Genomic DNA, 23,603 nt, shown 5'->3' on the forward strand with positions numbered 1-23,603 from the left:
GTTGCAATTGAATATCGAGAAATCTGTATCGGAATTTTCGTAGACTTTTCAAAGGCTTTCGACCGCCTCAATCACGGTATTTTACTGCAGAAATTGGAATTATAAGGCATACGCGGAACGCCCCTAAACCTTATAAAGTCTTACCTTCAACATCGTTCTCAGGAAGTCCAAATAGGGTCCCATCTGTCATCATCTGAAGCAGTTTGCACTGGTGTGCCGCAAGGCACCATTTTAAGGCCTCTCCTCTTCATATTATATATAAATGATAGAGTTACTGTACATGATAAGCCAAAATATTGTCATTTACGCAGATGATACGTCTATTTTTTCCAAGGCACGTCATTTCAGCTTCTTCTCTCAATTATAAATGACGCATTGAATAGATTGAAAACCTGGAGTGAATATAATGTACTACCTTTAAATAATGAAAAAACTAACGCCATACTTTTCATGCAAAGCATTCAGCAATTATTCAGAACTTCGACATAAAGCCTGGGAGCACCAACATAGAATTCAAAGGCATGTTTAAAAAAGTAGGAATACTTTTCCACAATCACAAGAACTGGAACGCCCAAGTTGATTCTGTCGTCGCTTATCTGTTACGATGTGTTGTATTCTCGCTATATTCTGACACTCCCTTCCTGTCTAAGCCAAGTTAAAGAGATATAATGCCATTTTTTGTACCATTTAAAATACTGTTTCTTGGTGTGGGGCACTACAACAGAAACAAATGTGCATGAAATTTACATGCTGCAAAAGAACGCTATCTGTTACATTGCCAGTGTTGACTACCATGTCCCCTACCGGTCACTTATTTGAACACTACCTGATTATACCATTTCATAGCATGTACATATATTACTTAGCAACCAGATACAAAAATGTCTGCAATATAATAACCGAGGGTTTCTAGACTTGAATTGCCTCACTCAAACTCTACCGGCTTATACCTTGCGTAATACAGAAAAATGGTTTATTCTTTTTTCCGCGCCAACTATAGGTATCCGATGTTTCGGTACAATATGCCCCACTTGTTAAACCAATCACAGTCTATGAATGTCGATATTTCGAAGAGCAGCTTGCGCGAAATTAAAGTTGTCTTTGCATAAGCAGCAAAACGTTATGTTTTATGTATAATATATTTTGTATGCATATCTGTGCCTGTGTAAAAGGTTTTGTCTGTAGTGTTGGCCGATCTTCCGAGTTTTGCAATCTTTTACATAATACACATATTTCCTGCTGTATGCCATGTAAAGGGATGTTGGGGGTCCATCAAGTGATCTGCGATCGCTCTTTATGCGGACCTATCCACATCTCATCATCATCATCATCATCAGCCTTACTACACCCACTGCAGGGCAAAGGCCTCTCCCATGTCTCTAATTAACCCTATTCTTTGCCAGCCGCATCCACCCTTTGCCTGCAAACTTCTTAATCTCATCCGCCCACCTAACCTTCAGCCGCCCCCTGCTACGCTTAATTTCTCTTGGAATCCACTCCGTTACCCTAAACGACCAGCGGTTATCTTGCCTTCGCATTACATGCCCTGCCCAAGCCCATTTCTTTCTCTTGATTTCGACTAGGATGACATTAACCCGTGTTTGTTCCCTCACCCACTCTGCCCGCTTCCGATCTCTTAACGTTACACCTATCATTTTTCTTTCCATGGCTCGCTGCGCTGTCCTTAACTTAAGCTGAACTCTTTTCGTTAGCCTCCACGTCCCTGCCCCGTAGGTGAGTACCGGTAAGATTATGCTGTTGTACACTTTCCTCTTCAGGGAAATTGGTAAACTGCCACTCATGATCTGCGAGAGTTTGCCATATGCGCTCCACCCCATTCTTATCCTTCTAGTTATCTCCCTCTCATGATCCGGATCAGCTGACACTACCTGCCCTAAGTTGACGTATTCCGTCACAATTTCTAGGCTCTCGGTGCCAATTGTGAACTGTTGTTCCCTTGCTAGGCTGTTGAACATTACCTTGGTTTTCTGCATGTTTATTTTTAGACCCATCGATCTGCTCTGCCTGTCTAACTCATTGATCATGATTTGCAGTTCACCTCCTGAGTGACTCAGCAAGGCAATGTCGTCAGCAGATCGCAGATTATTTAGGTATTCTCAATTTATTCTTATTCCCAACTGTTCCCAATTCACGCCTCGAAATACCTCCTGTAAACATGCGGTGAACAGCATTGGCGAGATTGTGTCTCCTTGCCTGACGCCCTTCCTTATTGGAATTTTATTGCTGACTTTATGGAGGACTGTAGTAGCTGTGCAGTTGCTATATATATCTTGCAGTATTTTGACATAAGGCTCTTCTACCCCCTGATTACGCAATGCCTGTATGACTGCTGAGGTCTCCACTGAGTCGAATGCTTTCTCGTAATCAATGAAAGCTATATATTGTCACGCTGCTGACTTTCTGCCGGCGCCACCTGGAGTTCGAACTGTGTTCCCGAGCGCGTGGCCGAACGTCTTCTTTGTCCAGAACGAGCGCGGCGGTGTTGGCAAACCTCGCCCGAGTGAACAGCTTTGTTCTCTGTATTTTCGCCGGTGACATTTTTGGTGGAGGTGCTGGGTATCATCCCATGTACGCTGACCGGGACGATAGCCCTGACGCTTCTCCCCGACGAGCAGACGCCACACCTGTCCACAAAGCGAGCCGTCGCCTGCGAGGCCTGCAACCCGAATTTGAGCCACTCACGATTCCTGCTCGGGCCATGACTTCCGCCACTGGCAGCCAGACAGGTCAGTCCTTCGGCAGGGCCCCGCCGTTCGTCTTTCTTGCACCTCGGTCGCCACCATCCTTCCACGGCGACCGGTTCGAGGATGTAGAAGATTGGTTGGCCGGTTTTGACCGTGTGGCCGCGTTCAACCAATGGGACGACGAGCGAAAGCTGCTGAACGTGTACTTCGCACTGCAAGACTCGGCGAAAACGTGGTTCGAGAACCACGAGGCGTCCTTCTCTAACTGGGCAGCTTTTCGCCGCGAGGTGCTCGCCACGTTCAGTTCGAGCGAGCGAAAGGAGAATGCAGAACTTGCCCTTCGCTCCAGGTCACAGCAGTCCAACGAGAGCGTGGCCATGTTTATTGAGGACATGACCCGCCTCTTCAATCGGGCCGACCCAGTCATGCCCGAAGCTACAAAGGTGAGGCACCTTATGCGTGGGGTAAAGGAGCAGCTGTTCGCTGGCCTCATGCGCGACCCTCCGAGAACTGTCGCCGCCTTTGCCAAGGAAGCGACGACCATAGAACGTTCCTTGCAGGAACGGAGTGCCCAATACGGCCGTCAGGCAAATGTAGCGGCCGCTCAGTACTGCACGTCCTTGCCAGGCCCCGGGGATGAGGCGCTGCGAGCGCTTGTGCGGAGCATTGTCCGCGAAGAACTGCGACACCTCCACTTGAGTGCTCCGTCAGAAAGCGTACCTTCGACAGGCGATGTTCTCCGTGACGAAATCCGGCGAGCGGTGCAGCCACCCCCAGCACCCCTTTCGGAGCCGCACGTAATGTCCTACAGCGATGCCCTGCGCCGACCTGCCTCGGCGCCGCAAGCGTTTCGCCCCGTTGCCGAACAACCACCACCCCATCGTTACGTGCGTCCCATCGAGCAGCAGCAGGGCCCGTACCCTCCATTCCGCAAAGCGTACGTGTGGCGAACGTCCAACGATCGTCCGCTCTGCTACCACTGCGGGGAGCCCGGCCATGTTCTGCGGAATTGCCCGTACCGGCGGATGGGTCTGAGAGGATTCCCACCGGACGCGCCTCGACCGCGCTATGGTGAAAGACCGCGGGACATAGAGGAGTACCTGAACTCTCAAGTGCCGCCCCCGACCTCACAGCGGCGACAGTCGCGATCGCCATCCCCGAGGCGCTTTGCTACGCCCAGTCGGCCCTCAACCTCCGGTCAGTTCAGAGGCACGTCCCCTCGGCGGGAAAACTGAAGACGGCGTCCTCCGGGGGTAGGGCCGCCGCCGCTGCACGAAGTCAACAGCCTCCACCCGACGATTGGACGCGACGGCCCGAGCGTCAACGACCCGATCCGACGACCTCACCGACGTGCTGCGAACGATTAGTTTCCGCTGAAATTTTAGTAACCGTCGACAGTTATGAACTGACCGCTCTCGTCGATACCGGCGCTGATTTTTCTGTGATGAGCAGGGAGCTAGCCATGACACTCAGTAAGGTTCTGACGCCTTGGTGTGGACCCGTGATCCGCACTGCCGGTGGCCATGTCGTGACACCAATCGGCGTCTGCACTTGCCGCATCCAAATCCGTGGTCTTACTTTCACCGGCTCCTTTGCCGTGTTAGCTGACTGTTCAAAGGACCTCATACTGGGCATGGATTTCCTTCACGAGTATGGTGCGATCATAAACCTTCAGGAACTCATGGTATCCTTTTCCGCCCAGCGAGCCATTAACACAACCACCGAGCCCTGTAAAGTAATGTTGCGCATATGTGACGACCACATAACAATCCCTCCGCGAGCCAGCAAGTTCGTCACAGTCGAGTGTACTGACAACACCGGCGCTCTTGGCATTGCTGAAGCGAACATGTCCCTGCTACTCGCTCGGCAAGTTTGTGTCGCCCGAGGCCTAGTAGACCTTGCCAATGGTCGTACCGAAATCTTAGTCACGAACTTTACTCGTGAACCGCAACATTTGACGAAGTCAGAAGTCATCGCTTATTTTGACGAGCTTGGAGAGTGTACGAGGCAGTGCTCTTTATCCACCACGTCAGACCTCGCCGACGCGACGACTACAGCCATTCCGACTGACGTGAACCCGCACCTCTCGGCCAGTCAGAAAAACTGCGTGCAAAGCCTAATCTATTCCTTCCGCGACTGTTTTGCGGAAACTTCCAAGGTCCGACAGACGCCGCTTATCAAGCATCGAATTGTCGTTGCTGACGACCAAAGACCAATTTGCCAGCGCCCTTATCGCGTGTCTTCCAAAGAACGCGATGCCATCCGCCGCCAAGTTACACAGATGCTCCAGGACGACGTCATCCAACCTTCCACGAGCCCCTGGGCATCGCCTGTTGTTCTCGTCACGAAGAAAGATGGCACCCTCAGGTTCTGCGTCGATTACAGGCGCCTGAATACCGTCACGAAAAAAGATGTGTACCCTCTGCCCCGCACTGATGATTCCCTAGACCGCCTGCGCCATGCCATATAGAGGTTGGTTATATTCTGCGCATTTCTCTATCACCTGATTGATAGTGTGAATATGATCTATTGTGGAATATCCTTTACGAAAGCCTGCCTGATCATTTGGTTGATTAAAGTCTAACATTGCCCTGACTCTATTAGCGATTACCTTAGTAAATACTTTGTAGGCAACGGATAGTAAGCTGATCGGCCTGTAATTTTTCAAGTCCTTCGCGTCTCCCTTTTTATGGATTAAGATAATGTTTGCATTCCTCCAAGCTTCTGGTACAGTCGAGGTCATAAGGCATTGCGTATACAGGGTGGCTAGTTTTTCTAGCACGATGTCCCCTCCATCCTTCAACAGATCTGCTGTTACCCGATCCTCCCCAGCTGCTTTTCCCCTTTTCATTGCTTCTAAGGCTTTCTATACTTCATCTTTCGTTACTGGCGGGATGACGCATTGCTGTGCACTGCTGTCTTTCTCATTAACGCTCTGTTTACATTGGCTACTCTACAGGTCTTTGTAGAACTCTTCGGCTACGTTAACTATCTTATCCATATTGCTAATGACATTGCCCTGCTTGTCTCTTAATGCATACATCTGGTTTTTACCTATGCCTAGTTTCCTCTTCACTGTTTTTAGGCTACCTCCATTCTTTATAGCATGCTCGATTCTCTCCATATTTAACTTCTTTATGTCGGCTACCTTGCGCTTATTTATTAACTTTGATAGCTCCGTTAGTTCTATTCTATCGGTAGGGTTTGATGCCCTCATGTTTTGGCGCTTCTTAATCAGATCTTTCGTCACCTGAGAAAGGTTCCCGGTATCCTTTTGAACTGTCCTACCGCCTACTTCTACTGCGCACTCCGTAATTATTGGTGTCAGATTATCGTGCATTGAATGAACATCAAGATCATCTTCCTCAGTTAAAGCCGAATATCTGTTTTGCAGCGCTATTCTAAACTCCTGTGCTTTCCCTCTTACGGCTAACTCGTCAATGGTCTTCTTCTTCACTAGCTTCTTCCGTTCCCTCTTCAAGTCTAAGCTAATTCTAGACCTTACCATTCTTTGGTCGCTACAACGCACCTTTCCGAGGACGGCCACATCCTGAATGATGCCAGTATGAAGTCGATGCATAGTATGAAGTCGATTCCATTTTTAATCTCACCATTGGGGCTCTTCCAGGTCCACTTCCTGTTTTCTCGTTTGCGGAAGAAGTTATTCATGATCCGTAAATTATTTCTATCCGCGAATTCGACTAATAACTCTCCCCTGCTATTTCTAGAGCCTACCCCATAGTCATCTACCGCGAGGTCGTCAGCCTGCTTCTTGCCCACCTTCGCATTGAAGTCGCCCATCAGTACAGTGTACTGCGATTTTACTTTATTCATTGCCGATTCTACGTCCTCATAGAAACTTTCAACGGTCTGGTCATCATGGCTGGATGTGGGTGCGTAGGCCTGCACCACTTTCAGCTTGTACCTCCTATTCAGCCTAATAACTATAGCTGCTACCCTCTCGTTAATACTGTAGAACTCCTCTATGTTGCCAGCTATATCCTTATTAATGAGGAATCCCACACCTAGTTCTCGTCTATCCTCTAACCCGCGATAGCACAGTGTGTGTCCGTCCTTTAGTGCTGTATACGCCTCACCTGTCCTCCTAACTTCGCTAAGCCCTATCACATCACAACCTTCTATGATCAAACCAATTAACCCTCGGCCCTCAGTCCCCAACGGCTGCTGAGCAAGTGACCACGGCGGCGGTCAGACCTGTGACGCAGCGGAGGGTGCTAAGAATCTCTGGCTCCGGACAGGCCGCCATTGGAATCTGAACCTGGCAACGTTTAACGCTAGAACTTTAGCTAGTGAGGCTAGCCTAGCAGTGCTGTTTGAGGAACTAGCGGAAATTAAATGGGATCCACATCTATGATGTAAATAAGATAAACTTGAAACTTGAAACCAGTTGCTCAGCGCAGCGAGGCTGCGGAGTCGGCAGCGGCAGTGGCAGCCGCGCAACTGTGACGCCAGTCGCGGCGAACCTGTTGCTCGCCGCAAGAGCACTAAAGGTTCCGGCTCGGCCCGGTGACCTTGGCTTTGCATGGCACATTGAAGCTATCGCTTCAAAAGGAATATGGAGAAAGTGTTTGCACATATATCTGTATCTCTTCAGCTTCAATTATTTACCTTCTATTTCTCTTTTTGCTTTTTCCTACGGCGCCACAATTCCGAAGGAAGGCTTAGGTTTCTTTTACTCGCAGAAATGTGTAGCGTTAGGAAGAAAAGTATAATCATCATCATCATCGTCATTCATCATCAGCCTTACTACACCCACTGCATGGCAAAGGCCTCTCCCATGTCTTTCCAATTAACCCTATCCTTTGTCAGCTGCATCCACCCTTTGCCTGCAAACTTCTTAATCTCATCCGCCCACCTAACCTTCTGCCGCCCCTTTATATATAGCTTTCATTGATTACGAGAAAGCATTCGACTCAGTGGAAACCTCAGCAGTCATACAGGCATTGCGTAATCAGTGGGTAGAAGAGCCTTATGTCAAAATACTGGAAGATATATATAGAAACTGCACAGCTACTATAGTCCTCCATAAAGTCAGCAATAAGATTCCAATAAGGAAGGGCGTCAGGCAAGGAGAAACGATCTCGCCAATGCTGTTCACCGCATGTTTACAGGAGGTATTTCGAGGCCTGAATTGGGAACAGTCGGGAATAAGAATAAATGGAGAATACCTAAATAATATTTGCTGATGACATTGCCTTGATGAGTCACTCAGGAGGTGAACTGGAAATCATGATCAATGAGTTAGACAGGCAGAGCAGATCGATGGGTCTAAAAATTAACATGCAGAAGAAAACCAAGGTAATGTTCAACAGCCTAGCAAGGGAACTACAGTTCACAATTGGCAGCGAGAGCCTAAAAGTTGTAACGGAATACGTCTACTTAGGGCAGGTAGTGACAGCTGATCCGGATCATGAAAGGGATATAACTAGAAGGATAAGAATGGGGTGGAGCGGATATGACAAATTCTCGCAGATCATGAGTGGCAGTTTACCAATTTCCCTCAAGAGGAAAGTGTACAACAGCTTAATCTTACCGGTACTCACCTACGGGGCAGAAACGTGGAGGCTAACAAAAAGAGTTCAGCTTAAGTTAAGGACAACGCAGCGAGCCATGGAAAGAAAAATGATAGGTGTAACGTTAAGAGACCGGAAGCGGGAAGAGTGGGTGAGGGAACAAACACTGGGTAATGACATCCTAGTCGAAATGAAGAGAAAGAAATGGGCTTGGGCAGGGCATGTAATGCGAAGGCAAGATAACCGCTGGTCCTTAAGAGTAACGGAGTGGATTCCAAGAGAAAGTAAAGTATAATCACAAGAGAAATAATCGGAGCTGAAAAGTACGCAGCTCAGGCCGCATACGAGTAAGCACCCTGTCCATAATCTTTCTAATGAGATCGCGTATCTAAGACACTGATCCTGTACGTAGTTTTGATAATATGCCATATTATGGCGTATACATGTTCTTCTTGCGATAAATAAACTTTGTTGCAAGTTAGCGGTCGTGACGATCTCTCAGTTCTGTGTCCTCGCCACCTGCTGCGCGAGAATGTGTATATTGACTATGCACCAACGAACCAAAAATGACTCACTGCTGAACCAAATACGACCTCAGCAGTATGCGTTCACCGCTTAACACGGCTGAGGATCACTGCCCTTCTTCATCCCGAAGGGTTATTTCAGTCACCTGGTTTGCGCCTGTATTATAAATGCGGTAAGAGGGGAATTTGATCGGGACTTTCCTGCCTATTCAGGCGCCGCAACGATGTGTTTTTCTAGAACGACCGAGTTTATTTCCAAATATGCAATCTCCGTGCGTTTTTGTGCAAAACCTAAATAGAGCGCGATTGACCACAACTCGAAGTCGGGTACTATGATCCATAGTATACAAATATTGCGAACTGCACCATAGATTCCCTTTCGTTGGAGCTTCCAAGTTCACGCTATAAGAATTTTCCTTTGAAATCATTGGCCGTCCTGCATGTCCTCAAAACTGCTTGATAATTCGCTCAAACTTCATTAAGGCTAGCACAGATGCGTGCTGACAACTATTCATATATTGACGGTCTGCAGCCACAATGGAACTAATGGTGAATCCCAACGTTGAGTAGAAGGCCGAAGCTTATAACCAACCTTTGAACTGCTAAGCAGAAAAGAACTAAGATTTCTTTTTGAAGACATGACGAATATAGGTGTTTGCGTTGACATCTTTTCGTGCATGTTTGTAGTTGTACACATCAGCACCAAGCATTAATCATTTTGTAATTTTTTACTAAGCGGGCTAACATGCAGCTTCGACTGCTAGAAACAGTGATTATATAGTGGGGCACATTCACTACCACGTTATTTCTTATTTACTTCTGTTTAGTCAGCGCGTTTGTGTTGAACATTTCCTTTGCCTGAAATAACGAGCTTTCTTGCGTGTTTTTCTTTTGTTTTTTTTTTTCAGGATGGTGCCGCGGGACTGGTTCTTCGGATTCTCGAGGTTAGGATTGTTTGATGTCCCATTCCTTTTGGCAGTGAGCGAAAACTGCCTTGTGACCAACGCACGTGGCCGTCGCAGGCGCTAAACGGCTCCACGAGGCACCGACTGCGCCCGAGAAGTGCAGCAATGTGCCTGCCACCTGCTGCTGTCTGTCACTTGCGCCTGTCCTAAACATGTCCCCCCCCCCCCCCCCCCGCCAGCTGTATGGGCTGAGTGGGGTCTCGGCTACGAAGCTTTGTTCAGTCCCAACGCTGGCAGTCGGAATGCGACTGCCGGAGACCAGTCTGCAGGGGTGGCGAATCCATTGTAGAATTGCAAAAATTCTCTCCGCGGCATTCAGAGCAAGCTGCAGTCCACGTTGTCAGTTGCCAGATGCCGGAGCATGTCTGGTGGGGTCTGGGCTTAACACGTGGAACGTGGCTGCAAAAGACCGCACGAATTCAAAAGCCAAAATGTAATATGCCTCTAAACTCCTTCTTAGCACAAAGGGCGTACCACCCAGCTCTGGCGCGCTTGTTTTCGATTCCGTGGAGCTCGGTGCCTAGCGGCAGCTTGCGGCCTGGTTGGATCCTGAGGATACTCTCCTTTGGCAACTATCGGCGAACCAAGAGATGTTGTAAGTCGAGGCAACAAAATGAATAAGAATAATGACCTCTACCGCACCACTACTGTATTGCTGGTGTAATCTCAATGGCAACATAAAAGATGTGGCGAACAAAGACAGAGCGATTAGCCACTTCGAGGATCGGCAGTCTTTGAAACTTGGGAACGACCAGTGGTAATATCGAGTACAGACTAGTAGCCCCCGGTTCATCCGGGCTTGTTCCATGTCCTAATGTGGTTGCAGTCAACCCACGCCACAGTAAGGGACAGGTCAGAGAGGGACATTAAGGGACAGCGAGTGGGCCAGATGCCCCGCGAGATCAAACCAAATTCCACATTTTTGCCGGTTGATGACACTATCAAGAAAGTTCAACGACGGGACTAGAACTTTGGAATAGCTACCGAGCGCCCTCTGGGTTGGTGAAATCAGTCTTGTAGTAACCATAAATGCCAGGAAGAGGGAACCTGGCTTTACAGAGGGAACCTCACTTCTCACCCCGGGAAGGATCTGTCTCCAAAGGTCTGAGAATCCGGCAAACGTTTCGTGGTATCGAAGTACACTTGGAGGCTGATGGTCGCATGTACAGGCACCGAGCAAGTGCTCGCCTTTTACAGATGCCTGGAAAATACTTCGTCTGAATGAGCCCCAAATGCAAAATTACGCGCTGTTTTTGCTCCTATCGAAATTTACACAAACGACGCCTCACCAACTTGTTCTTTCTCACGCATCCCACGAGTTCAATGTTCTCCCAGAGCAAATGCGGGGATTTTACCTCTTACCCTTCGCAGCATTGTGCTTTAGTTGCTACGTGTATGATTTCTTCCCTCTTCATTTATGTTGTAGTGGGGAAGAATATATTTACAAGTAGTCACAGGGAGACATGCCTGAAACCTGGATAGCTGCGAGCAGTGCCGAGCAGACCTAGCAAGAGATCTTCGTCCTCGTCGTCCGTTGTCGAATCGTGGCATAGTGCATCTCTTGATAGTCGCCGTCAGCCTGCTACATGACCCCGGGCGGCAGAAGCGCCGTCCTGGCGTTAGGAGGCCGAAGTGTCAGCGACGTGGTAGGGTTTCAGACAGCGGACGTGGAGGATGTCGGTGACAGGGCGAGCAGACGGCGGTGAAGTAGAATGTTCTTGCGGGCTAGTTGGTTCATTCCAGATAAAACATAGGACTGCGGGAATGGACTGGACAGGTGAAACAGGAACGAAAACGTCTGCGCCTGTGTTGTCATTTTCGTTTCTCTTTCACCTTTCCAGTCCCAGTCGCGCAGTCTGGACGGCGGTGAGGACACATGGGGAGCGATTTCATAGTTGACGTCAATCACTCTGCGCACCACTCAGTAAGGACCATTGTAGCAAGAAATAAGTTTTTCGGAGAGACCAACTTGACGCGAGGGCGACCACAGAAGGACGAGTGATCTAGGTTCGTAGGTGGCTGCACGATGTCGGCGCTCGTAGGCGGACTTCTGGGATGCATGGGAGACTTGGAGCCGACGGTGCCTGGGTGGCTTGATCGATGGCGTCATGGGCGTAAGCTGTGGTGGGGACTGGAGACCGTGGCATGCGAGTGTCCAAAAGCAAGATTGGGTGGTTAACAAACAAAGGATAGAAAGGGGAATAGCCCGTGGAGTCATGCCTTGTAGAAGTTTATGCAAAGGCCACATAAGGCAAGGCGCTGTCCCAGTCGCAGTGGTCTGGGGAGGCATACATAGATAACACGTTTGTCAAAGTTCGGTTGAGCCGCTCGGTAAGCTCATTGGTTCGTGGGTGATACGCTGTGGTCAGCTTGCGCTGCTTGAAACATGTACGAAGGATGTCGTCAACGATTCTGGGCAGATCTATAAGACCGCAGACGGTGAGTAGTTGGCGAAGAGCACCATGCTGCAGAATGACATTTTGCAAGAGAAAATCCCCGACATCTGCAGCGCAGCTCACCGAAAAGGCGCGTGCAGTGACGTACTGAGTCGCATAGACCTCCACCGCCAGATCCACGGGGACGCTGGTAAACAGTGATCTGACGTTAAATGACACCATTATCTCGTCGCTGTCAATCGTGATTTTGCGTATTTTTTCAATAAAATCAAAGGAGTTGCGTACGAAAGTCGGTCTCTTGCCAACGAGTGGCGAAAAAACTTTGTGCAAGTAGCCTGAAAGCCGGTACAAGGGAGAGCGGGTAAAATCCACTATTGGTCGCATTGGAACGCCTGGCTTGTGGATCTTCGGGAGGCCATATAAAGCAGGGGCAGATCCATTGTGGCAGAGGAGCGTGAAGTATAACGACCTGTGCTGTGGTGGAACAAACTGGAAGACGTCTGTCAAAAGCCTTTGCAACTCTCGCTCTACCTTGAGTGTAGGGTCCCGGTTGAGTCGCATGTACGTGCCATCATCCTCCAGAAGCTTCGTCATTTTCTCAACGTAGTCGCTGTGGTTTAGGATGACGGTGGCGTTGCCCTTGTCAGCAGGTAGGATTACGATATCCGTATTGCTCCGCAGGCTCCTGACTGCATCACGCTCCTGAGCAAGGAGTGGGGTGGGGTGCCGATGTGGCAGGCGTGGAAGTCGAAACGTCCTTCCATCTTGACAACACCTTTTGGTCTGCGCTTCATTATTTTCGCCAATGTATTCACCCGACCAGACGAACAACAGATCAGACGCTCAACCGTAACATCGGCAATCTACCGCCCTCGTACGCTAGATGCCTGCGACGATTAGCACAACGTACTTAAGCTTTGTGTGCGAAATTTTTCCATCAGTGAACAAGACTTCCGTGTGGAAGTCGAAACGTCCTTCCATCTTGACAACACCTTCTGGTCGGCGCTTCATTATTTTCGCCAATGTATTCACCCGACCAGACGAGATTTCGTCGAACCTTAGATTTCTTAAATGGTCTAACTCTCTTTGTTATCTCGATGACGTTGTTTTCTCGCCTACCTTTACCCTGCACCTCCGCCAAATATGTAGTGGTGAAGAAAATATTTACAAGTAGTCCCAGGGAGACATATACCAGCAGCCACGATAGCTGCCAGCAGCACCGTGCCGACCTAGCGAGAGATCGTCTTCATTCGTCGTTGACTCGTGGCACAGTGCATCTCTTCATCGTTGTCGTCAGCCCGCTGCAATTTTTCCCCTGCAGATGTAGTAAACTACAACTTTCATCCTTTGGACTTATTCACTTAGATTCATTATTTGTTTAAGCCTGCTGTGCTATTTCGATCGTTTAGGGTAGCTTAGACCTATCGAATGTCCCTTACATGAATTCTGCCTGAGCAGACCAGCCATTTGAAAAAGGCGGATTAAATGGTCATAAAAACTTTAGACCACCCGGCGTGTCACTTAATAAGGTTTTCTTTATTTTTTATTTTCAGTGCTTTGTAGAGGGCATGCTGAACTTTAACTTGGCAACGCAGGCATATTTTCTCGGAGAATTTCTGAAGGAGGTCTTGCACGAAGCTGGTAAGGAGCCTGGTGAATTCAGCTGGCAGCGTTGCTCTATAGAATGTTTAGAGCGCGCAGTTCTTGAGTTTCTGACCAGATGGCGCCGCAGGTGCGATGAGAACACGGCGCCATTATGGGCCTCGCAACTCGCCGGCGTGTATGCAGTGACGCAGCAGTGCAAATATCACCGGTGGCTGCTGAATATTTTCTTTCCACGATGATGTGGAAAGGCAAAGGAAATATGCGCTGAGTTGTAGAATGCAAGAATTGCGACAGAGAGTTAAAGGTGTGGGATGTGGTCGTTTGCGAGCTTCACAGAAGCGAACTGTTAAGGCCGCACTGCCCCTTTTCCGTACACCCCTTTGCCGTACGCCCCGTTCCCCTTTTCCCCTTGCGATTTGCGCCCGTTTTCCCGTGCACCCTTTCCAAACGGGCGAACGCAATAAACACGTCTGCCAGCGCTAGACAGCGACTCTAGAAAGAAAGGTTCCTTCCTTTCCAGCTGCTGGCAGTGGCTTCTGCGTGTGTAGCTAGATCCCATTGCTCATAAGTTAAGGTGTGCGGCCATTAGTAACAGGAGCGCCCACGGTTGCATTTTGAACGGCAAGGAAGAACGATTTAGGTAGTACCCTATATACCGCTACTGTGGGTTATACAGTGCACAGCTGCGCAAGCGGACACCGCTTACCGTCAGTCCATGTGTTACATGCCGTATTGGCGCTACTGCTGAACCTCGCTTCGAGAAACTTGGCTTTCGTGGACCATATTCGCAATAAAGCATATGCGTTACGGCTGCTGTGCTAGTTGGTTGTCCCTTCCTAGCGGTCCATGCGAGACAGTCACTGAAAGTGACGTCGCAGGCCGGCGCTCGCACTGAAGTTGATTACATACGACCATCGAGACCTCGAACAAATTCAAGTCCACATATCGAGCGAGGAGTGCACCACAATTTTATGTGTGAGGCTGACAAAATTGTGAACTTCGTGTGGCATGAACGCGTTGCCTTGTGCGCGTTATAACAGTCGGGGAATGCTTCTCAACGATTGCACGCCAGTTCGTGAAGGCTGCTTGATGCATGGTACTGCTGTCATGGTAGTTAAGATTTGTGTATAGATTTATTTTTATTGCCTTTCTGTTTAACAAATCAGCAGAAAACACTTGAAGGCTTCCGAAGCGCCTTTAAGAGGTTGCAAACAAATGCGTGTGATGTGCATGTGAGCATTTTAGAGCGGTGTCTGTTTGCATTGCTCGTACACAATACGAAAGCGACCTGCACTGCCGAAAGGGCACTGAGCCTTGCCGTTCTACATCATAAAAATTTAAAATATTCAGCAAAACCTTCAGAGGAAGAAAGAGAAACTTTCAAGCGTTGGTTCGAAGAGGCTAAGGGGCTCTCCGCGACATGAAGCCCGATCATGCTTTCGCGCCTCAAGTGATCAAACTAGGGTTGTCACATGTTCTTTTAAGCTTGGGCTAAATTTTAATGCTGTCTTCCCCATGTCAGCCGTGTCAGCCGGAGCACCGAACCACCACACGCAGCAGCCGTCGCGACGAGGCAGGCGCCAAGCAGTCAGGAGGTTTGTATTGGTGGCGTGATCACGTGGCCAGCCATGGCAGCCCCTGTGATACGGCGCTGTAAATCGCCTATAGCCTAGTTTCGCGGGTTTAGCGTCGTCGGTGTCTTCGCCGTCCTGTTTGCGTGGCCCATCCCGCAGCAACTACATGCACATGGGCGAAGCCAGGAGCTAAGTTGCTCGTGCAGTCTAAAAAAAACCAAATTGTGGCCACAATGAGGCGATCTGTTTTTCGTTTCGTCGTCACGAAATTTTTCCAGTAGTTTTTCCAATTTTTCCAAGGGGCAGTACGATAGTACAGCAAATTATTTTGTTACTAGAGGAATACACGTATCTGTTCTTACTACAAGTTCATGACCAAAAATAACTGGTGGGACACGGAAAGCTTTTTGTAGTTTTGTGACGTGGCGGGTCATTTAAGCCGCTCTCCACTCTGCGGCGAATTTCAACTAGGGAAACCGAATTCAAATCGGAGGGCCTAACCCAGACCCAGGTGCAGAGTACGATACCCGGTCTACACATTTCAGCGCATTGTATCAATAGAAACCAAATTCAAACTTCTTTTTTTTTTGCCCTAGAAAACACTTATCGCCAACTACACGACCGTCTGTATTGAGAGCGACGAGGCAGATTAAAGTGCACGCCGCAGAGCAATACTTGCAGAAACTCCTAACGGCTTGCCTAGGCACTGATGCACGTCAACCAGTGGGCGAATTGCTACAATGGTGCGCACCTCGTTTGCCCTGTTTCGGTTTTGTGCGCGAAATAATTGTGGCGACTTTAAGTCGCCTTAAGAGTTGAACGCGAGGGCATCGTAAGCAACGTATCTGCTACATATTTATGTGGCTGGGTTAGTTCTTTCACCTCATGCACAACGTTGTCACCATCATTGTATCTTTATTTGCACACACACAATCAAGCACTGATTGAGTCTGCCGAGTACCTTTTCCAGACCTGCTTGTCTCGCCCCTTCCTGTTGGTGCGCTCCCTCCTTGTTTTGAATTTTCGCGAATCTGTGGACGGGGAGAGTTTCATATAATTGCATTAAATTAATTGCCACTTGCTACGGTAGAGAGGGTGTGATGACGCCACAAGGTCACGTGACCTCTCTCGATGAGTCACAGACTTTTGTGACCGACGCAGGACGCGAAATCGCGTGATATGAAGTTGAATGCTCTCCATTTAAAACGACTGATTTTCTTGCACTGCAAGGTTTTATAGCACGACGCATTCTCCGCTCCAGATATGGTATGGCATCGTGTTGTCCGTGCACACGAACTCACCAGTGGCCTTAACCTCCAGTGGGCTAGTTAATTATTAATCAGGAATTTTTGTAACTGCCTAGATAATTATCACAGTTTTCACAAATATTGACGTCCACCCAGTCTGATAATTTGCTCCTAAAATGATGTTGTTCCCATTTTAACCCCCACATATTTTGAAACTTTCGAAAGTGTTTCCTGAAATAACCAGCATTATTTTTTCTGCGCCATTACAGGATAAGGACAGGGATTCCGCTTCCTGCACATATCTTAGATGGACACTTTAAAACCAAATGGTTAGCCTTTCTGGGAGACCTCGCAGTCAATGTCCATGTTTCTCGCTAAGTTGGGAAGTCTGAGGAGCTATTGTAGTGTGTGTATAGTGCATGCGTTAATGACTTCATACATAATCCTTGCATGAATGCAACCTTCCCGATAATATAACACTGTTCTGTGTTTATCTTGTAGTTTGGGATGTACAACTCTGTTACTTTTACGGAACTTTTTGGCAAAGGTGTCATCACAGTGGAATCATGCCGCCTGAAATGCCTGTATGTTGGAACCTTCTATTGAGATTGTCGCTGAGAAGGAATAACCGTCGCAGTCATCTATTTTGTATATCGAAAAATAAAGGAGAATTTGCACTTTGCGAAAAGTTTTATGGAGAGAATCTAGCTGCGATGTCGCCCTTTTCATTCCGATTTCGAATGTATTTCTTGCTGCAGATCCTGTGACGAGCATCCTAGAGGACTTGTGCTCAGCAATTCCGCTTTTACCGACATGCGGTATATTTCAATTAGACGACGAGGCGCTTTGCGAAGGCAAGATTAAGCTGAAGATTCCAGTCACGCTGAACATCTCACAGGTAGGTGCCATGGGCAGAAGCGCGTTGATTGCAATGGCGTTATTACCTCAGGAATAGAAGCAGGTACTGCTGAAAACACAATCAAATATTTTATTTTAGTGAGAAATTAAGACCATATCACGTAAAGCCACTAACAGGTTTCTTCATGAGTGCGTGGAAGACGCAACAGTGCCCAGTCAGGCACAGTGGAATTTCTTCCGAAACTTCTTCCGCTCACCGGCTACGAAGACCTTGGCACAGGCAATCTACGAGGCAGAGAGCCCAGAGACCAGACACAAGCGGCAGTGTTCCATCCAGCACGAGCATCCAACCGGCGGCGCGAGCGCTTCGTCGTCGTTGGCTTCGGGGCTGGTTCATCTTCTTCATTCCAAGTGCCCGGCGGAAAGAGGGAGCCATCCTGGCGACTGAAGGAGAGGAGACTACGAGGGGTCTATAATACGGCTTCAAGCGGCTGACGCGAACGACGTTGCGGCCACGGCGGCGATGGTCCGAAGAAGGTGTCACCGGTTCGATAATGTAGTTGACCGGTGACGTACGCTCCAAGATGCGGTAAGGGCCGATGTGCTTGGCCGAAAATTTGGACGTATTCGGAACAGAGAGCCAGACCAGTGAGCCAGACCAGTGAGCTAGTGGAGAAGTGAACCGCGGGCGTGCCTTGATCGGAAGCATGGGTACGGAGACCATGACGTTCGGCGGTGAAGGAGCGAGCCAACTGGCGGCACTGCTCAGCATGGCGGGTGATGTCAGAGAGGGAAGCATATTCCGAGCTGTCGGGGTTGTAGGGAAGGATTGTATCCAACATAAAAAAAGGTTCACGTCCGAATAAAAGAAAGAATAGGGAAAAGCCGGTGGTTGCTTGAGAGGCGGTGTTATATGCATAGGTGACGAACGGAAGAACCTGATCCCAATTGGAGCTGTCGGAGTGAATGTACATGGCGATCATGTCCCCAAGGGTACGGTTGAAGCGTTCGGTGAGGCCGTTTGGTTTGAGGGTGGTAAGCAGTAGTGGTGCGGTGGACTGTGTGGCACGCAGCGAGAAGATCGTGAAGAACTTCAGACAAGAAAACACGGCCGCGGTCACTGAGAAGTTCGCGAGGAGTGCCGTGACGCAAGACAAAGTGATGAAGAAGGAAGAAGGCTACATCGCGAGCAGTAGCCGCAGGTAGGGCAGCGGTCTCAGCATACCGAGTGAGGTGGTCCACGGCGACTATGATCCAGCGATTCCCAGCGGTCGTGAAGGGAAGTGGCCCATATAGGTCGATGCCCACACGATCAGAAGGGCGAGCCGGACACGGTATTGGCTGTAACGGGGCAGTCGAAGGGCGAGGTGTCGACTTCCGCTGCTGACAGGCCGTGCAGGAGCGAACGTAGCGACGAACGAAGTTGTACATGCCCCGCCAATAGTACCTCCGGCGTAGTCGCTCGTGCGTTTTCAGCGAGCCAGCGTGAGCGCTCTGAGGATCGGCATGGTGGTGTTCACAAATCTCAGTGCGGAGATGTCGGGGAATCACGAGAAGCCACTTGCGGCCATCTGGACAATAGATGCGCCGGTACAGAAGACCGTCGCGAAGGGCAAAATGGGAAGCCTGGCGACGAAGTGCTCGAGGGAAGGAGGCCGTAGAGGGTGCACGAAGTACGTCGAGCAACGATGAAATCCATGGATCTTGGCGTTGTTGATGGGGCATGTCCATGGTAGTGAGCGCTGCGAGTAGGGATGCAGATATTGGCGAAGAGGGCGGAGGAGAGGGCAGTGGGGAGCGGGACAAGGCGTCGGCGTCGGAGTGCTTGCGGCCCGATCGGTAAACTACGGTGATATCGAATTCCTGAAGACGGAGGGCCCAGCGGCCTAGGCGCCCTGAGGGATCTTTGAGTGAAGCCAACCAGCACAAAGCGTGATGATCGGTGACGACGGTGAACGAACGGCCATTTAAGTATGGGCGGAATTTTGTTAGAGCCCACACTACGGCGAGACACTGCTTTTCCGTCACGGTGTAGTTCGACTCAGCCTTGGTGAGGGCACGGCTGGCGTACGCAACGACGTATTCAGGAAATTCGGGCTTGCGCTGGGCAAGGACAGCCCCGAGGCCGATTCCGCTTGCGTCGGTGTGCACTTCAGTAGGGGCACTGTGGTCGTAGTGTCGAAGGATAGGTGGTGAGGTGAGAAAATGACGGAGCGCAGCAAAAGCGCCGTCGCAGGCCGAGTCCCACGTAGACAGGTCGGCGGGACCATTAAGAAGTTTCGTCAGGGGCGCGACGATGGAGGCGAAATTGGGAACAAATCGCCGAAAATAGGAGCAGAGACCCACAAATCGGAGCACTTGTTTTGTAGAAGTCGGTTTAGGGAAGTCAGCGACAGCACGGAGTTTGTCAGGATCGGGCAGGACGCCGTCTTTGGAGACGAGGTGGCCGAGTATTGTCAGCTGCCGGGCACCAAAGTGACATCTTTTGAGATTAAGTTGAAGGCCAGCATTGGTGAGGCAGCTCAGTATCTGGCGCAAGCGCTTGAGATGCGTTGGAAAATCGGGCGAAAACACGACAACATCATCTAAATAACAGAGACAGTCCAATTCAGTCCGCGCAAGATGTTGTCCATCATTCGTTCAAACGTTGCGGGAGCGTTACAGAGGCCGAATGGCATCACGTTGAACTCATAGAGTCCGTCAGGGGTGACGAACGCCGTTTTAGGACGGTCGGACTCAGCCATCGGGACTTGCCAATAGCCGGAACGGAGATCCAGGGAGGAGAAGAACTCGGCGCCTTGCAAGCAGTCAAGGTCGTCGTCAATACGTGGTAGCCGGTAGACGTCTTTGCGCGTAAGTTTGTTGAGCCGGCGATAGTCCACGCAAAATCGTATCGAGCCATCGTTCTTTTTAACCAGGACGACAGGGGACGACCAAGGACTGGCGGAAGGTTGAATAATTCCGCGTTGTAGCATGTCGTCAACTTGCTCAGTTATGACGCGGCGCTCGTGAGGCGACACACGGTAGGGGCGCTGACGGAGAGGAGTATGGGTTCCGGTGTCAATGTGGTGCTCGACAGTGGTCGCACGGCCCAAAGAAGTCGACTGGTGGTGAAACGATGAGCGAAACTAGTTGAGCAGGGCAAGGAGCTGCGCGCGGTGAGCAGTGTCGAGAGCGCGGTCAATGCAGCGGTCGAAAATGTCCGATGACAAAGCTGGAGTAGCACCACGTGGGGTGAGGGCAGCGACTTCGGCACTGGAGGAGGTTACATCAGTGTCGAAGGAAGAGGTCAAATCAGCGGTTTCAAAATGGCCGAGGCACTCGCCACTGAGCAGGGAGAGCGCGGAGAATGAGGGGTTAGAGACGAGGATGGCGGCAGCACCGTGGTGAATGTCGATGACGGCGAAGGGAAGACATAGGTGTCGGCGAGAGGCAAATACAGGGGAAGGCATGAAGAGAACGGTGGCGTCAAAAACTGAGGCGGCGCAAACAGGGACAAGCACGGCACTGTCAGGGGGAATGTCAGTGTCCTCGGCGACAACAAGCTTAGCAGCACAACGAATCGGAGGCTCGTCGAGGAGCGCATCGCAGAGTGGAGAGATGACGTGCGCACGGTCACAGTCAATGACGGCACTGTGCAGGGAGAGAAAATCCCATCCAAGGATGACGTCATTGGAGCTGGCACGGAGGACTAAAAATTCGACAACATACAAAACATCGGCGATGACGACGCGTGCTGTGCAAGCGGAAGAGGGATGAACGGTATCGGCGCTGGCGGTACGGAGTGAGAGTCCAGAAGATGGGGTTGTAACTTTGCGAAGCGAGCGGCAGAAGTTTTCGTGAATAACAGAAACGGTGGCCCCAGTGTCCACAAGCGCAAGCGTCTTGACTGCGTCGACAAAAACGTCAAGAAGGTTCGGCGGGGAAAGGCGAGGACTTAAGCAGGGCAATGAGTGCGCAGTTTGTGCCCCCGGAACTGCGGCTGCTAGTTTTCCGAATCGGCGCGGACGTTGCGACGCCTCATGGGCGACAATGAACGGCGGCGAGGCGAAGGCGAGCGGTGGGAAACGTAGGGCTGGCGACCGTGCTCGCGGTCAGGAGAGGTCTCCTGAGGTTGTGGTCCGAAACGTGGCGAAAGGTACGGTCTGCATCAGGGTAGTCTGGCAGAGGGTGGACAGGCGCATGCAGAGTACGTCGTCAGAGGCGCGCGACGTGGCCCGGAAGACCGCAGGCGTAGCATATCGGACGATTGAAAGCCGTGCGCCAAGGGTTGTAGGTAGGGGCGTGAAGCGGGTCCGTGGAGCAGCAGGCGCAGGCACCACTTGAGGAACGTACGTATAAGCCTGCGGTCGCGGTGGTCGCGCGACAGCCTCGGCATACGTGAGAGGCACGGGAGTGGGGGCAGGCGGCACTTCAACTGGAGGACCGTAGCTCAACGGAGCAGCAACAGGCGGTGGCGGGGTCGGGGGAAGGCCGACCTGGGGATCCAAGGGGGCTGGTTGTGGAAGAGGAGGGAGGGCGTCATAGACCGCCTGCGTGATGGCGTGCCGGATCTCAGCGCTGAGGGGGGTCGGTGTCTTACGTTGGCGAGATAGGAGCGAGAGCTGCCGGCCGACCTCGTCCCGCACAAAGTCTTTGATGGTAGCAAGTAGATCTGAATTGATGGCCAGGCTGGAGATGGAGTCGGCAGGCGGAGGCCGACGAGCGCAAAGACATTGCTTGCGCAACTCGTCGAAACTCTGGCAAAGGGTATACACCGAGGTAACGGTGGTGGGACACTTCGCTAACAACAGCTGAAAAGCATCGTCCTTGATACCCTTCATGATGTGTTTGATCTTGTCAGCCTCGGACATAGCCGGATCAACACGCTTGCAGAGGTCTACTACGTCTTCAATGTAGCTGGTGAAAGTCTCATCCGTGTGCTGAGCTCGGACGCGCAGGCTTTGCTCAGCGCGCAGTTTCCGCACTGCAGGACGGCCGAAAACCTCCGCAAGGGTGCTCTTTAGAACGGCCCAAGTGGGAATGTCGGCCTCGTGGTTGCGGAACCAGAAGTTCGCGACATCGCTGAGGTAGAAGGTGACGTTGGTAAGCTTGACGCGGTCGTCCCAGTTGTTGTGGCGGCTCACCCGTTCGTATGATTCCAGCCAATCTTCCACTGTTGATTGTTGACGGGGCTGTTGACTGGCCTTGGTAGTGGACGTCGGCATTGTGCGGCTGCGAAGGTCCACGGTGATGGTGAAAAGGGGAACACAGCAACCTTCACCAAATGTAGAGCGGTTTATTGGTACGATGGAAGTGCCGGCTACGAAGACCTTGGCACAGGCAATCTACGAGGCAGAGAACCGAGAGACCAGACACAAGCGGCAGTGTTCCATCCAGCACGAGCATCCAACCGGCGGCGCGAGCGCTTCGTCGTCGTTGGCTTCGGGGCTGGCTCATCATCTTCATTCCAATATTTTTATTTGGCAGAATGAGTTGTAAAGGGTGCAAAAAAATGTGTCGCCTGAATGAAAGCAGATTGTTCGACTTGGTGGTTGCGGAATGAAACCAGACGAATTTTTCAGCGGTGAATAAATAAGAGCACATACATACTTACCGAGGAGTCAGTGGACTGTGCAACGAATTTCATTCAATGCAAAGCTTGACGGGACGGGATGATGAGCCTCAGTTGACAAACTTTATTCACAAAGAAAGGGGCAAAAGGATGGCTATCATAGAACTTCTTTGGTCACACTTGATGGGGCAAGCCTGCATGATTGCTCAGATTTTTTAAATGAATATCTAAGTGGAGGAAATGAGGACCTTATATGTTTCTCTTAATTTCGTCTATTACCTTATACGAGAATGCGAAACAAATACAAAATGCACCGAAAAGCAATTTATTTTTTTCACATACTAGCATTGTTTTCGCTCTGCAGGGAAATTCGACAGCCCTGTACTAACCTGTATATGCTCTATTTAGGAAACGAGGATACGCTGCGCACATGGCAATATGTCGGACTGCAAGAGAAGCTGGCGCGGTTTGAAGAAACACATAGTGGATAAGAATGCATTTTCGGGGCATGTCCGGCTTCACAACACACAATCAACATGGCATTTTAAAGCGATAGCTTCGAAATCACGCCACATAGTTTCGCACACTCTTCGAATTCTTGCCAACTGATAACGAACGGCAGCCTCCATGAGTGCACTGTG

The 23,603-nt window shown here is 50.2% G+C and overlaps 1 protein-coding gene across 1 annotated transcript in view; it reads left to right on the top strand.

Annotated features, from left to right (window-relative positions):
- The window catches only part of LOC144100700 (uncharacterized), a 78,191-nt gene that overhangs the window by 49,540 nt on the left and 5,048 nt on the right, over window positions 1–23,603 (top strand). Inside the window, exons 4-6 of the mRNA XM_077633548.1 lie at window positions 9,672–9,707; window positions 13,678–13,765; window positions 17,309–17,448. Coding sequence (XP_077489674.1) covers window positions 9,672–9,707; window positions 13,678–13,765; window positions 17,309–17,448 — 264 coding nt within the window. The remainder of the gene's footprint in view (window positions 1–9,671; window positions 9,708–13,677; window positions 13,766–17,308; window positions 17,449–23,603) is intronic.

The sequence above is a fragment of the Amblyomma americanum genome, chromosome 8 (assembly GCF_052857255.1).
Source record: "Amblyomma americanum isolate KBUSLIRL-KWMA chromosome 8, ASM5285725v1, whole genome shotgun sequence".
Classification (NCBI taxonomy): domain Eukaryota; kingdom Metazoa; phylum Arthropoda; class Arachnida; order Ixodida; family Ixodidae; genus Amblyomma; species Amblyomma americanum.